Source organism: Thalassophryne amazonica, chromosome 5 (assembly GCF_902500255.1).
Source record: "Thalassophryne amazonica chromosome 5, fThaAma1.1, whole genome shotgun sequence".
Classification (NCBI taxonomy): domain Eukaryota; kingdom Metazoa; phylum Chordata; class Actinopteri; order Batrachoidiformes; family Batrachoididae; genus Thalassophryne; species Thalassophryne amazonica.
Genome location: NC_047107.1, coordinates 59,126,425 through 59,142,195, shown reverse-complemented (window position 1 = coordinate 59,142,195; position 15,771 = coordinate 59,126,425). Strand labels below are relative to the sequence as shown.

General features: G+C 40.6%; 1 protein-coding gene across 3 annotated transcripts in view; it reads right to left on the bottom strand.

Moving 5' to 3' along the window:
• pcsk5b (proprotein convertase subtilisin/kexin type 5b) overlaps positions 1–15,771 on the bottom strand; it is a 330,784-nt gene that overhangs the window by 157,825 nt on the left and 157,188 nt on the right. For all 3 annotated transcript variants that reach the window (XM_034170406.1, XM_034170404.1, XM_034170405.1), the window contains exons 12-15: positions 15,419–15,607; positions 13,450–13,586; positions 1,997–2,110; positions 1,657–1,759 (exon numbers count right to left, since the gene is read on the bottom strand). In XM_034170406.1, the coding sequence (XP_034026297.1) occupies positions 1,657–1,759; positions 1,997–2,110; positions 13,450–13,586; positions 15,419–15,607 (543 nt within the window). The remainder of the gene's footprint in view (positions 1–1,656; positions 1,760–1,996; positions 2,111–13,449; positions 13,587–15,418; positions 15,608–15,771) is intronic.

Below are 15,771 nucleotides of genomic sequence, written 5' to 3'. Positions count from 1 at the left end.
AAGGACAGGATCCCTAGTTACAAACAGAGCAATGTAGTGTATTCTATCAAATGTCAGGAAAACAGTAACGAACACTACATAGGTGAGACTAAGCAACCTTTACACAAAAGGCTATACCAGCACCGCAGAGTGGGCACCAGTGGACCTCAGTCTGCAGTTCATCTCCACCTTAAAGACAGTAACCACACGTTTGAGGACAAGGAAGTTAAAATATTAGCCAGAGAGAAGAAATGGTTTGAGAGAGGGGTCAAGGAGGCATTCTTTGTGAAACGTTTGAAACCCAGCCTTAACCGGGGAGGGGGTCTGAGACACACTTTATCCCCTGTTTACAATGGAGTACTCAGGTCAAAGCAGTTTCAGTCTTTTGTTCATGGTAATGAGTCATTCACGTCATCAGCAGAGTCGTCAAGGGAGCCATCAGGAGAGGGTCCCTCCCATCATTAGGAGGGACAGCTGCCCTGTCATTAGGAGGGTGTTAACTAGAGCACAATAGGTGCTAATTAGAGCTATTGTTTAGTCACTGGCCTATAGCAGTCTGCCTCTCGGTAGGAGTGGTCTGGTTAGGTTTAAAACTCCAGCTTTTGTGACTTCTTGATTATTCTTCTCTACAAGAGTCAAGACAAAAGTCAGACCACCAGAGCAAGAATTTTAGCTGAGGAAGCTTCTGTGATTTGAAGCGAAACGTCCTCGCGTCAAGCAACCCAGTCCAGTTGAAGATTCAAGCTTTTTCTACTATGGAAACCACCTGGACAACTGAGAGCCTACACAGAATCAACACTGAATAGGTGACATCCATCCAAATTTTAACATAATTTCAATTTATTTCATTTATATAGCGCCAAATCACAACAAAGCTACCTCAAGACACTTCACACAAGTAAGGTCTAACCTTACCAACCGCCAGAGCAAACAACAGGGGCAGTGGTAAGGAACAACTCCCTCTGATGATTTGAGGAAGAAACCTCAAGCTGACCAGACTCAAAGGGGTCTAATAGCTGACTTAGAACTGGTGCGGACCAGGGGAATCCGACTGTTTAATTAAAACAAAGCATTTAAGCTCTTTAAGCTACACTACCTTAAAGTTTAACATACCTAAACAATCAAACGTGTATGTATGTATATGTAGAGCATGGTGGTCCCTGACTGGGTTAGGTCATGCTGTTTTAATTCTGATGTGTGCCAAAATTACGTTCAACTAGTAATAATTGTGGATTAATTGGTGTATTTTTGTCTGAGGTGATTGAGTGTGAAGATAATTTTGTTGCACTTGTAATGACTATCTATCTATCTATCTATCTATCTATCTATCTATCTATCTATCTATCTATCTGTGCTTGGGCCATGCTACCGACAACTTCTGAAACAATTTACAAAACGAATATACAGGAAATTTTGCCGGTGCACATATAATATAAAACAGAAATAAAAATAAATAAATAAAATAATAATCATATAATAATCATCATAATAAAAATAATAAAATAAAATATAAAAGAAATCCATTGAGCACTCAGTAAGATCAGGCTCCTGAAAGACAGACACACATCACCCGGACAGAAATGGAAAATATATGGGGTACTTGGTCCCAAAGAATTAGGGTTGAGAACTATTTTGGTACAAAACATGAACCATACTGATGTTGATAAGCAGTCTGACCTGGTGTTGTTCTTGAACTTCAGGAAGTAGTGCAGACAGTTAATGCAATGATGGGGTCCAGGACCTTCACAGCCATTCTCAGAGCACTCAGAGTCACAGGGACCTGAGGACAAACAAGAAGCCGCCAGCATCACAATTATTAATTGTCTGATGAGAGTATTAAGTTTTGTTTATTTTATGCACACACACATACACACCATATAATAAGGCATGACACAACAGTAAAAACAGTGGTAACATATGCCAAATAAAGATGTTACTTAGCAATACAGTGTAAACATGCCGTTACTGAAGCCAGGCAGGCTATCCTGTCAGCGTACATCTCAGATTTATCACGTACCATTGTACTCCTCTGTGACTTCCTCTTCAGGGGGCATCAGCATGTCTGTGGAGCGGGGCTTATCGGTACGCAGAGAGGTGCCATAGAGCACCAGAGACCACTCCTTCAGCTTTCCTGAAGCAAGAACAGCATTGTAAAAGGTCATCATACACAGATTCTCCAAGTCAGTACTTTAACCTTCAGATATAAATATCTACACTTTGATTCACACATGATATTGTACATTTTACAGTTAACGGTATCAATCTGGCACACTTGGAGAGCAAAACATACACTGATTAAGAGAGTACATTGTCATCATCCTCTGCCACTTTTCAAGAGAAGAATTTAACCTTTTAGCCAAAAACAGTGGTGGAATACGTACATCCAGTACTATACTAAAGTACAAATTCAGAATTTGCCCATTGTTGAGGGTGCACTATGTGAGGGGACATCTGGTCTCTAGATGCACCTTCAACAGCATTTGTTGTTACTGGTTTTGTTTGTTGCTTGGTGGCAGTAAGGCACAAACAGATTTGCGAACAGCCATTCAACCTAAGTACAAGAAGATGAAGTAAATGGCATGCTAACAATGTTAGAGTAGCGTTACTTGCAGTGCATTCGGAAAGTATTCACAGCACTTCACTTCTTCCACATTTTGTTGTTATAGTCTTATTCCAAAATGGAGGAAAACTTTTTTTCTTCAAAATTCTACACACAATACCCCATAATGACAATGTGAAAAAAAGCTTCTTTTTTTTTTTTACATTTTTACAAATAAAATAAAAATAAAAAAGTTTTAAAAAGTTTTTAAAAATAAAAACTAAGAAATCACATGTACACAAGTATTCATAGCCTTTGCCATGAAGCTCAAAATTGAGCTCAGGTGCATCCTGTCTCCACTGATCATCCTCGAGATGTTTCTACAGCTTCAGTGGATTCCACTTGTGGTAAATTCAGTTGATTGGACATGATATGGAAAGGCACACACCTGTCTACATATAAGGTCCCACAGTTGACAGTGCATGTCAGAGCACAAACCAAGCCAATGATCACTCTGTCAGAGCTCCACCATTCCTCTGTGGAGAGAGGAGAACCTTCCAGAAGGACAACCATCTCTGCAGCAGTCCACCAATCGGGCCTGTATGGTAGAGTGGCCAAATGGAAGCCACTCTTTAGTAAAAGGTACATGGCAGCCCACCTGGAGTTTACCAAAAGGCACATGATGGAATCTCAGACCATGAGAAACAAAATTCTCTGCTCTAATGAGACAAAGATTGAACTTTTTGGCATGAATACTAGGCATCATGTTTGGAGGAAACCATGGGATGTTTTTCAGCAGTCAACTAGGAGACTAGTCAGGATGAGGGAAAGATAAATGCAGCAATTGTACAGAGACATCATGGATAAAAACCTGCTCCAGAGAGCTCTTGACCTCAGACTGGGGCAACAGTTCATCTTCCAACAGGACAATGACCCCAAGCACACAGCCAAGACATCAAAGGAGTGATTTCAGGACAACTTTGTGAATGTCCTTGAGTGGCCCAGCCAGAGCCCAGTCCTGAATCTGATTGAACACTTTTGGAGAGATCTGAAAATGGCTGTGCACCGATGCTCCCCATCCAACCTGATGGAGTTTGAGAGGTGCTGTAAAGAGGAATGGACAAAACTGCCCAAAGATAAGTGCACCAAGCTTGTGGCATCATATTCAAGAAGACTTGAGGCTTTAATTGCTGCCAAAGGTGTATCAACAAAGTATTTAGCAAAGGGTGTGAATACTTATGTACATGTGACCATGGCAACGTGAAACCTTTTTCATGCTGCCATTATAGGGTTTTATGAGTAGAATTTTGAGGGGAAAAAATGAATTTCCTCCATTCTGGAATAAAGCTGTAACATAACAAAATGTGGAAGTGAAGTGCTGTGAATACTTACCTGATGCACGGTATCAGCAATGGCATCTGCACCAATGTTACCCATATGGTGACATATATTGACAATGTTAAAATTCTTTTTGACTAATAGATCATAGCATTGGACATGGTAATGTTTGTTAGCTTTACTTATTTCAAACAATGTTATGTCCTCAAAACACAACCAAATGATGCATTTCTGATGCACAATGTTAGAGTTCTTTTATATTAGGGCTGAGAGGTACACCGTTGTAACAGTAAACACTGGTGTGATGTGTGCAATGATGTGGACTGCATAATACTGTCAACATCAGGTACAATCTGGCCAATGAGAACCCTTGCCAGGCCAGATTTTTTTAAATGCCACCAATGAAAAACAACATAGAAGAAATAATAATAATAATCATAACAATAACCCAAATAGCCATTAATTTGGAAATCAATATATCAGCAGAGCTGAGGCTGTGATGAGCTGAGGCTCCTCCCCCTTGTTCTGTTGAGGTCCACATGTGAGCTGGAATACGTCTTAAATACTTATACAATCTTGGCCAAAAGGTTTGACAATGACTCAAATTGTGTTTGTCATCCTTTGCTACTTTATTTTTATTTACTAATATATATTTTTTCTCAAGTTTCTATGGTATAAACAATAAAATTTATAAGCATTTTATAAGTTTTAAAGTTTTTTTTGGCTAATACATCACATTTCTGAAAGAGTGCCAATATTTGTAGTGTTGACCGTTCTTCTGCACGATTTGTGCAATTCACTCTGCCATGCTGGACATCTGACGTGTCACTTTCTTAGTGAAGTTGGACCATTACAATGTTAAAAGAGTAAATCCTTTTGGCTGCTCCCTTGTTTTCACTCAAGGTCACCACAGCAGATCCACTGAGGTGTGCTGATTTGGCACAAGTTTTATGCCGGATGCCCTTCCTGACGCAACTCCACATTAAATGGAGAAATGTGGCAGGGGTGGGGTTTGAACCAGGAACCTTCTGTACTGAAACCAAGCACGCTAACCACTGGCCACCACCCCTTCCCTGGTCATTACAATGTTAAATACTTGAGATATTATCCATTTTTCCCTCCACACACACCTAACAAGTAGAAGAGTATCATATCTGTTACAAGGTTGGGAGTGGACAAGAAAGAAGGGTCAACTTTTAGGCATCAGTCATTCTTGCCTTTTATTCATATACAGTGGGGTAAAAAAGTAATTAGTCAGGCCCTGATTGTGCAAGTTCTCCTACTTAGAAAGATGAGAGACGTCTGTAATTTTCATCATAGGTACACTTCAACTATGAGACACAAAATGAGAAAAAAAAAAATCCAGGAAATCGCATTGTAGGATTTTTAAAGAATTCATTTGTAAATTGTGGTGGAAAATAAATATTTGGTCACCCACAAACAAGCAAGATTTGTGGCTCTCACAGACCTGTAACTTCTTCTTTAAGAGGCTTTTCTGTCCTCCACCTGTTACCTGTATTAACATCTGTTGGAACACATTATCTGTATAAAAGACACCTGTCCACAGCCTCAAACAGTCAGACTCCAAACTCAACCATGGCCAAGACCAAAGAGCTGTCGAAGGACACCAGGAAGAACGTTGTAGATGTGCACCAGGCTGGGAAGAGTGAGTCTACAATAGTCAAACAGGTTGATGTGAATAAATCAACTGTGGGAACAATTGTAAGAAAATGGAAGACATACAAGACCATTGATAATCTCCCACGAGCTGGGGCTCCACGCAAGATGTCATCCCGTGGGGTCAAAATGATCATAAGAACGGTGAACAAAAATCCCATAACTACACGGAGGGACTTGATGAATGACCTGCAGAGAGCTGGGACCAAAGTAACAAAGGCTACACACTACGCAGAGAGGGATTCAAATCCTGCAGTGCCAGGCGTGTCCCCCTGCTTAAGCCACTACGTGTCCAGACCCATCTGAAGTTTGCCAGAGAGCATATGGATGATCCAAAAAAGGATTGGGAGAATATCATGTGGTCAGATGAAATCAAAATAGAACTTGTAAAAACTCAATTAGTCGTGTTTGGAGGAAGAAGAATGCTGAGTTGGATTCCAAGAACACCATATCTACTGTGAAGCATGGGGGTGGAAACATCATGCTTTGGGGCTGTTTTTCTGAAAAGGGGACAGGATAACTGATCTGTGTTAAGGGAAGAATGAACAGGGCCATGTATCATGAGATTTTAAGCCAAAACCTCCTTCCTTCAGTGAGAGCATTGAAGATGCAACGTGGCTGGGTCTTCCAGCATGGCAATGATCCCAAACACACCACTCAGGCAACGAAGGAGTGGCTCTGTAAAAAGCATTTCAAGGTCCTGGAGTGGCCAAGCCAGTCTCCAGACCTCAACCCCATAGAAAATTTTGGGGAGTTGAAAGTCCATGTTGCCCAGCGACAGCCCCAAAACATCACTGCTCTAGAGATCTGCATGGAGGAATGGCCCAAAATACCAGCTACAGTGTGTGCAAACCTGGTGAAGACTTACAGGAAACGTTTGACCTCTGTCACTGCCAACAAAGATTATGTTACAGTAAACATACAGGCAGATGGAATTTCTTGCTTGGCATTTCTGTCTGTCGCACCTCCTCCAGTGCCTATGGGTCAGCTGCAGGGTCATCAGCCAGGAACCCCCATTCCTCAACGTTTCGCCTCTTTAATCCTGGGACATCTCCTGGTGGTGGGGCAGTGACAGAGACGTCTCCCTGTAACTCCCTGCAGCTGATAGCTGTTGCCCCCTGCGGCTGTAATTTGGGGTTAGTTGTTTTTCCCCCAGGACTTGTCCTTCCTCCTCAGCCAGAGCCAGAAGCTGCCTTTTTCTGCCTCCTCTGCCAATTCTCTCACTGCTCTCTTCAATTTCCCTCCGGTTGCTCCTACCTCCCTCAGAAGACGTATGACTGACAACACCACTAAGCCTCGGCATCCCACCTCGACTGGGACAAAATGTGCTGAAGACTTACATTGCATGCATTGCAGAGGTAACAGCATTCTTCTTTCCCAAACCACTGGTGGAGGTTGCGGGGACAGGGGAGGATGTCATAGGTTGCATAAATGAGGAAACTAAGCCTTGCCTGTGGAATCTTCCACAGGTCTGACCAACTGATGTTACGGTTGACAACTACCTCCCAAGTTGTCCAGCTTCTTTGTCGGCCCTGTGACAAGGGCCGATCTTGATCTTGTAGAGCTCTTCCTCCATCCTCGTTACAAAGTATTGCATTGTACTTTTGTTATTGACCAAATACTTATTTTCCACCATAATTTACAAATAAATTCTTTAAAAATCCTACAATGTGATTTCCTGGATTTTTTTTCTCATTTTGTCTCTGATAGTTGAAGTGTACCTATAATAAAAAATTACAGACCTCTCATCTTTCTAAATAGGAGAACTTGTACAATCGGGGCCTGACTAAATACTTTTTTTTACACCACTGTATAACACCAGAACAGAATAATAATGGAAATGTCTTTCAGCCCAATGCTGCATTCACATGTTAGCTGTAAGCAGCAGATGGTAAACTGGATATTTCATCATTTTCTGTGAAAGGATGATGGAAAATTGTGCCACTACTGGCTATGAGCTCGGCAACCACGCAATGTGATGACATTTGCTATCAAACGTTAAAACTCAACTTTTAGTGCCTACTGCAGTGATGACGATAAAATAGATGTTTTATCTGTAATGAGGAGAAAAGAGAGGCACTGTGAGATGGGTTATTTACAGTAGTGTTCATAATAATAGTGCTATGTGACTAAAAAGATTGATCCAGGTTTTGAGTATATTTCTTAATGTTACATGGGAAACAAGGTACCAATAGATTCAGTAGATTCTCACAAATCCAACAAGACCAAGTATTCATGATATGCACACTCTTAAGGCTATGAAATTGGGCTATTAGAAAAAAAAAAAAAGTAGAAAGGGGGTGTTCACAATAATAGTAGCGTCTGCTGTTGACGCGACAAACTCAAAACTATTATGTCCAAACTGCTTTTTTAGCAATCCTGTGAATCACTAAACTAGTATTTAGTTGTATAACCAAAGTTTTTCCTGATTTCTTCACATCTGCGAGGCATTAATTTTGTTTGGTTTGGAACCAAGATTTTACTCATTTACTTAGCATTGATCTCTTGCTTGCAAAGCGATGCATTAAATTTATTGATAAGTTGTGTAATAGTGATAACAATGTTGTCAGTACCATTACCATTATGGAACTGTTAGGTACCCATTCTGTGATAGGTGCTAATAAGAGATATCTCATGTATAAATTTAACTGTGATATTAATAATGTGTGTTCCTTTTGGCGGCTTAATTTTGACAGTCACTTATTAAGACTTGCACTGCAAACTAAGGAGCTCTGTAAAATGAGAGACAGTTGCGAAGTTGGCTTTTTGAATGAACATGAATGTCATTTTATTATTACTTGTTTATGTTCAGGGTGACAGCCTGGTGCTGTTTTAAGAGTTTATATTTGTTTCATATTTGTTTTAAATATGTTTCATTTTTAGTGTACAGCATTTCGTTGTGAATAAAGAATTACAAACAAACAAACTAGTGTTCTTGGGGTCATTGTCTTGTTGAAACACCCCTTTCAAGGGCATGTCCTCTTCAGCATAAGGCAACATGACCTCTTCAAGTATTTTGACATATCCAAACTGATCCATGATACCTGGTATGCGATATATAGGCCCAACACCATAGTAGGAGAAACATGCCCATATCATGATGCTTGCACCACCATGCTTCACTGTCTTCACTGTGAACTGTGGCTTGAATTCAGAGTTTGGGGGTCGTCTCACAAACTGTCTGCGGCCCTTGGACCCAAAAAGAACACTTTTACTCTCATCAGTCCACAAAATATTCCTCCATTTCTCTTTAGGCCAGTTTGATGTGTTCTTTGGCAAATTGTAACCTCTTCTGCACATGTCTTTTATTTAACAGAGGGACTTTGTGGGGGATTCTTGCAAATAAATTAGCTTCACACAGGCGTCTTCTAACTGTCACAGCACTTACAGGTAACTCCAGACTGTCTTTGATCATCCTGGAGCTGATCAATGGGTGAGCCTTTGCCATTGTGGTTATTCTTCTATCCATTTTGATGGCTGTTTTCCATTTTCTTCCACGCGTCTTTTTTTTTTTTTTGTCCATTTTAAAGCATTGGAGATCATTGTGGATCAGGGATGACCAAGTTCGGTCCTCGAAAGCCACTCTCCTGACACTCTTAGTTGTTTCCCTGCTCCAACACACCTGAATCCAATGAAAGGCTCATTAAAAGTCTGCTAACGAGTCTTTCATTGGATTCAGGTTTGTTGGAGTAGGGAGACAACTAAGAGTGTCAGGAAGGTGGCTCTCGAGGACCGAACTTGGCCACCCCTGTTGTAGATGAACAGCCTATAATGTTTTGCACCTGCGTATAAGTTTTCCCCTCTCCAATCAACTTTTTAATCAAACTACGCTGTTCTTCTGAACAATGTCTTGAACATCCCATTTTCCTCAGGCTTTCAAAGAGAAAAGCATGTTCAACAGGTGCTGGCTTCATCCTTACATAGGGGACACCTGATTCACACCTATTTGTTCCACAAAATTGACAAACTCACTGACTGAATGCCACACTGCTATTATTGTGAACACCCCCTTTTCTACTTTTTTTTTTACTAATAGGCCAGTTTCATAGCCTTAAGAGTGTGCATATCATGAATGCTTGGTCTTGTTGGATTTGTGAGAATCAATCAATCAATCAATTTTTTTTTTATATAGCGCCAAATCACAACAAATAGTTGCCCCAAGGTGCTTTATATTGTAAGGCAAGGCCATACAATAATTATGTAAAACCCCAACGGTCAAAACGACCCCCTGTGAGCAAGCACTTGGCTACAGTGGGAAGGAAAAACTCCCTTTTAACAGGAATAAACCTCCAGCAGAACCAGGCTCAGGGAGGGGCAGTCTTCTGCTGGGACTGGTTGGGGCTGAGGAAGAGAACCAGGAAAAAGACATGCTGTGGAGGGGAGCAGAGATCGATCACTAATGATTAAATGCAGAGTGGTGCATACAGAGCAAAAAGAGAAAGAAACAGTGCATCATGGGAACCCCCAGCAGTCTACGTCTATAGCAGCATAACTAAGGGATGGTTCAGGGTCACCTGATCCAGCCCTAACTATAAGCTTTAGCAAAAAGGAAAGTTTTAAGCCTAATCTTAAAAGTAGAGAGGGTGTCTGTCTCCCTGATCTGAATTGGGAGCTGGTTCCACAGGAGAGGAGCCTGAAAGCTGAAGGTTCTGCCTCCCATTCTACTCTTACAAACCCTAGGAACTACAAGTAAGCCTGCAGTCTGAGAGCGAAGCGCTCTATTGGGGTGATATGGTACTACGAGGTCCCTAAGATAAGATGGGACCTGATTATTCAAAACCTTATAAGTAAGAAGAAGAATTTTAAATTCTATTCTAGAATTAACAGGAAGCCAATGAAGAGAGGCCAATATGGGTGAGATATGCTCTCTCCTTCTAGTCCCCGTTAGTACTCTAGCTGCAGCATTTTGAATTAACTGAAGGCTTTTTAGGGAACTTTTAGGACAACCTGATAATAATGAATTACAATAGTCCAGCCTAGAGGAAATAAATGCATGAATTAGTTTTTCACCATCACTCTGAGACAAGACCTTTCTAATTTTAGAGATATTGCGTAAATGCAAAAAAGCAGTCCTACATATTTGTTTAATATGCGCTTTGAATGACATATCCTGATCAAAAATGACTCCAAGATTTCTCACAGTATTACTAGAGGTCAGGGTAATGCCATCCAGAGTAAGGATCTGGTTAGACACCATGTTTCTAAGATTTGTGGGGCCAAGTACAATAACTTCAGTTTTATCTGAGTTTAAAAGCAGGAAATTAGAGGTCATCCATGTCTTTATGTCTGTAAGACAATCCTGCAGTTTAGCTAATTGGTGTGTGTCCTCTGGCTTCATGGATAGATAAAGCTGGGTATCATCTGCGTAACAATGAAAATTTAAGCAATACCGTCTAATAATACTGCCTAAGGGAAGCATGTATAAAGTGAATAAAATTGGTCCTAGCACAGAACCTTGTGGAACTCCATAATTATCTTTAGTCTGTGAAGACGATTCCCCATTTACATGAACAAACTGTAATCTATTAGACAAATATGATTCAAACCACCGCAGCGCAGTGCCTTTAATACCTATGGCATGCTCTAATCTCTGTAATACAATTTTATGGTCAACAGTATCAAAAGCAGCACTGAGGTCTAACAGAACAAGCACAGAGATGAGTCCACTGTCCGAGGCCATAAGAAGATCATTTGTAACCTTCACTAATGCTGTTTCTGTACTATGATGAATTCTAAAACCTGACTGAAACTCTTCAAATAGACCATTCCTCTGCAGATGATCAGTTAGCTGTTTTACAACTACCCTTTCAAGAATTTTTGAGAGAAAAGGAAGGTTGGAGATTGGCCTATAATTAGCTAAGATAGCTGGGTCAAGTGATGGCTTTTTAAGTAATGGTTTAATTACTGCCACCTTAAAAGCCTGTGGTACATAGCCAACTAACAAAGATAGATTGATCATATTTAAGATCGAAGCATTAAATAATGGTAGGGCTTCCTTGAGCAGCCTGGTAGGAATGGGGTCTAATAGACATGTTGATGGTTTGGATGAAGTAACTAATGAAAATAACTCAGAACAATCGGAGAGAAAGAGTCTAACCAAATACCGGCATCACTGAAAGCAGCCAAAGATAACGATACGTCTTTGGGATGGTTATGAGTAATTTTTTCTCTAATAGTTAAAATTTTGTTAGCAAAGAAAGTCATGAAGTCATTACTAGTTAAAGTTAATGGAATACTCAGCTCAATAGAGCTCTGACTCTTTGTCAGCCTGGCTACAGTGCTGAAAAGAAACCTGGGGTTGTTCTTATTTTCTTCAATTAGTGATGAGTAGAAAGATGTCCTAGCTTTACGGAGGGCTTTTTTATAGAGCAACAGACTCTTTTTCCAGGCTAAGTGAAGATCTTCTAAATTAGTGAGACGCCATTTCCTCTCCAACTTACGGGTTATCTGCTTTAAGCTACGAGCTTGTGAGTTATACCACGGAGTCAGACACTTCTGATTTAAAGCTCTCTTTTTCAGAGGAGCTACAGCATCCAAAGTTGTCTTCAATGAGGATGTAAAACCACTGACGAGATACTCTATCTCACTTACAGAGTTTAGGTAGCTACTCTGCACTGTGTTGGTATATGGCATTAGAGAACATAAAGAAGGAATCATATCCTTAAACCTAGTTACAGCGCTTTCTGAAAGACTCCTAGTGTAATGAAACTTATTCCCCACTGCTGGGTAGTCCATCAGAATAACTGTAAATGTTATTAAGAAATGATCAGACAGAAGGGAGTTTTCAGGGAATACTGTTAAGTCTTCTATTTCCATACCATAAGTCAGAACAAGATCTAAGATATGATTAAAGTGGTGGGTGGACTCATTTACATTTTGAGCAAAGCCAACAGAGTCTAATAATAGATTAAATGCAGTGTTGAGGCTGTCATTCTCAGCATCTGTGTGGATGTTAAAATCGCCCACTATAATTATCTTATCTGAGCTAAGCACTAAGTCAGACAAAAGGTCTGAAAATTCACAGAGAAACTCACAGTAACGACCAGGTGGACGATAGATAACAAATAAAACTGGTTTTTGGGACTTCCAATTTGGATGGACAAGACTAAGAGTCAAGCTTTCAAATGAATTAAAGCTCTGTCTGGGTTTTTGATTAATTAATAAGCTGGAATGGAAGATTGCTGCTAATCCTCCGCCTCGGCCTACTGGTACCTTGTTTCCCATGTAACAATAAGAAATATACTCAAAACCTGGATTAATCTTTTTAGTCACATAGCACTACTATTATTCTGAACACTACTGTAAGTGTAGAGAGTCATCTGGTTCTAATCAGGTAAACATAAATAATTTGTGTGATATTACAGAGAGGAAATAATTGATCATACCATCAGAGCCAGGGCTTTCTCATTTAATACAATGCTGTGCAAAACACCTTGTATCTTTCAATTAAGTAAGCTATTGTCTGCGCCATTAATATTGAAAAAGGGCTGCGTTTCACACTGTCACCTACAGTCTGTGGCTGCAGATGACAAGAATTCTACTGTGACGAACGGCATAATTGTTTTTCTACTGTCAACATATGAATGTAGCACAACTTTGAAAAAACTATAAAGAGTGCTTAAATTCAACTATTTCAATCAACATCTACGGCAATGATCAAATAATTTTCTAGTTTCTCTTCTATTCTGAATGCCTAATCTTAAACTAAAAGGGTAACTGTTAGATCAAATATATCCACTAAGGCCAACAAAACTAAACAGATGTTGATATGCCAAAGCGTTCGTGTGCAGATGTCTGCAAGGCTGAGAACGTGTGAGCTCAAGAAACGTAGCCTCCTTAGTCAAAGTAAGAATGCATAAGGGCGTGTAGCATTCCCAGTGTTATTAAAAAGAAAACTATTGGCAACATCATCGTACCAGGTACTTTCTGGTTGCGGAGTTGAGACGGTGAATCATGGATCTCAAGGATCCAGTCCCCAGCTGCCTTCTCTCCCCAGCAGTGGGTGGTCATAAACTCCCAGTTCTTAAAACCTTCCCCGGAGTGATCAAACAACCTGGAAATCAAGAAAACACACATCAAATACTAGTAAGAACAAAAGAACAGACAGTAATCAATCTGGGTCTGTAACGCTGACTGTCGTGGTTAAGGTGAGCATCGCCTCTATGTTGTGCGTAAAGCTGATTAAAAGGAAACACACTGTGCTATATGTACTTTTATAAAATTTTTAGCTACATATGGCCCTTAAAATGCCACAGTTTGATAACCATAACCGTGCACACAGAAATTCTCCTGCTATAAGATGAGATGGCACATTTTAGACTTCTGTAACATACAAACAGAAGTACATATCTGAGCTCCTACATGCTCTGTGCGATGCCCAGTGAGCTTATGTGCACTCTGTGACACACTGCAGATTTTTAAAAAGAGACAGAGGGGGGAAGGGTTGTGGCGAACTTCAGATCATTTCCTTTTAAAGCAACAGGCACAGAAAAAAGCATTTTATTGCATTTTGTGTGAGACAGGTGTCTCATGGGGTTTACCACTTTCCATTGCTAGATAAGGTGCATTTCTATTGGTTGACAGTTATGATTTGGACCAGTTACCTACCAGAATGTCATCTTAAATGGCCATGATGTTGTGGTGCACAGTTGCTACAATTATTCTGATGGTCGAGCACAAAAAATGTGCTTTATCAATCACCAGAAAAAAACTACATGGATACCTCATACCAATCGGCACAAATGTGGCAGGACGTGTCTATTATCACGCCTCCATTTTCTTGGGAGACCTAAAAATGGATGGATAAAAAAAAAAAAAAGATGCACCACCTTAACACCTGTGGTTATTTTTGGTTACAAACTTTAGCATCTAAGACAGGTGCCTTAGAGCACTGGTAATCTACATTAGCTACAGGGCCGCTACATTATCATTCCTCCGAAGGCATCTAAAAGTAAGTCCCTTCGGCTGCTCCCTTGTTTTCACTCAGGGTCGCCACAGCAGATACAAAGTAGATCTGCATGTTGATTTGGCTCAAGTTTTACACTGACCACCCTTCCTGACACAAATCCACATTACATGCAGAAAGGGGCAGGAATTGAACTGGGAACCTTCTGCACCAATAACAAGTACATTAACCGCTTGGGCTCCACCCCTGCCCATTCTTTTGAAGGCATCTACATTTATTGATTTTATGAGGGGGAACCTGTCAGCACACCTTTTCAGAAAAGACCCTCTGCTTGGGCTATGCTACCGATACAAATTACAAAACAATTCCAGCTTTGATGATCTCATCCCACCTGCTCAATGTGATGATAATCAGTGAGATCACCTGCTGGAATACTTTGGACACCACTGCTTTAAAGGAAATACACTAGTAACAAAATTTAACTTCAAGATCTGAAATGTAGGAAATAAAGTCCCTTTGACTGCTCCCTTGTTTTCACTCGGGGTTGGCACAGCAAATCCAAGGTGATTTGGCACAAGTTTTACACCAGATACCCTTCCTGACGCAACTCCACATGACATGGAGAAATGTGGCAAGAGTAGGAACTTTCTGCACTGAAACCAAGTGCACTAACCACTTGGACTTGGCCATCACCCCGCCTTTAAAGTAAATCGTTTCGACTGCTCCCTTGTTCCCCCTTGTTTGCACACGGAGTCTGCATGTTGAATTGGTACAAGTTTTACACAGGATGCCCTTCCTGACACACCTCCACATAAGGGTGGGGTTTGAACCGGGATCCTCCTACACTGAAACCAAGCGCCTTAACCACTTGGCCAAGTTGTACGAAATGATAAACAATTTTTCATAAAAATATAGGTGCACGTTTAAAAATGTCTCCCCCTCTATCACATAAAATTTAAATCTGATATATTCTTCTTTACCTGTTGGCAAGCAGCTGAGATTTGGTCCCTGAGGGTGAGGTGAGGTTGATTGACAGGTCCCCACGGTAAGGGTGTGTGATTGTGATGCGTACAACCACATGTTCCAGGTAGATCACATGGTGGTTGGGGTTGTCTGTGCACCCAGTCGCCTTGTACACTGACCGTACAACATGGTCTGGACGGATTGTTCTGTAAAAACAGAGAGACACCAGTCGACATTCTCAAACTGTTTTGATCATTACCCATCATGCTTTCCCCCAACAAACAGCCACCTGGCTTCATCCATTCTATCTGCACTGTGAACTGGTGTACCTACTCAAACCTTTACTCTTTACAATCCATGCAATATATAC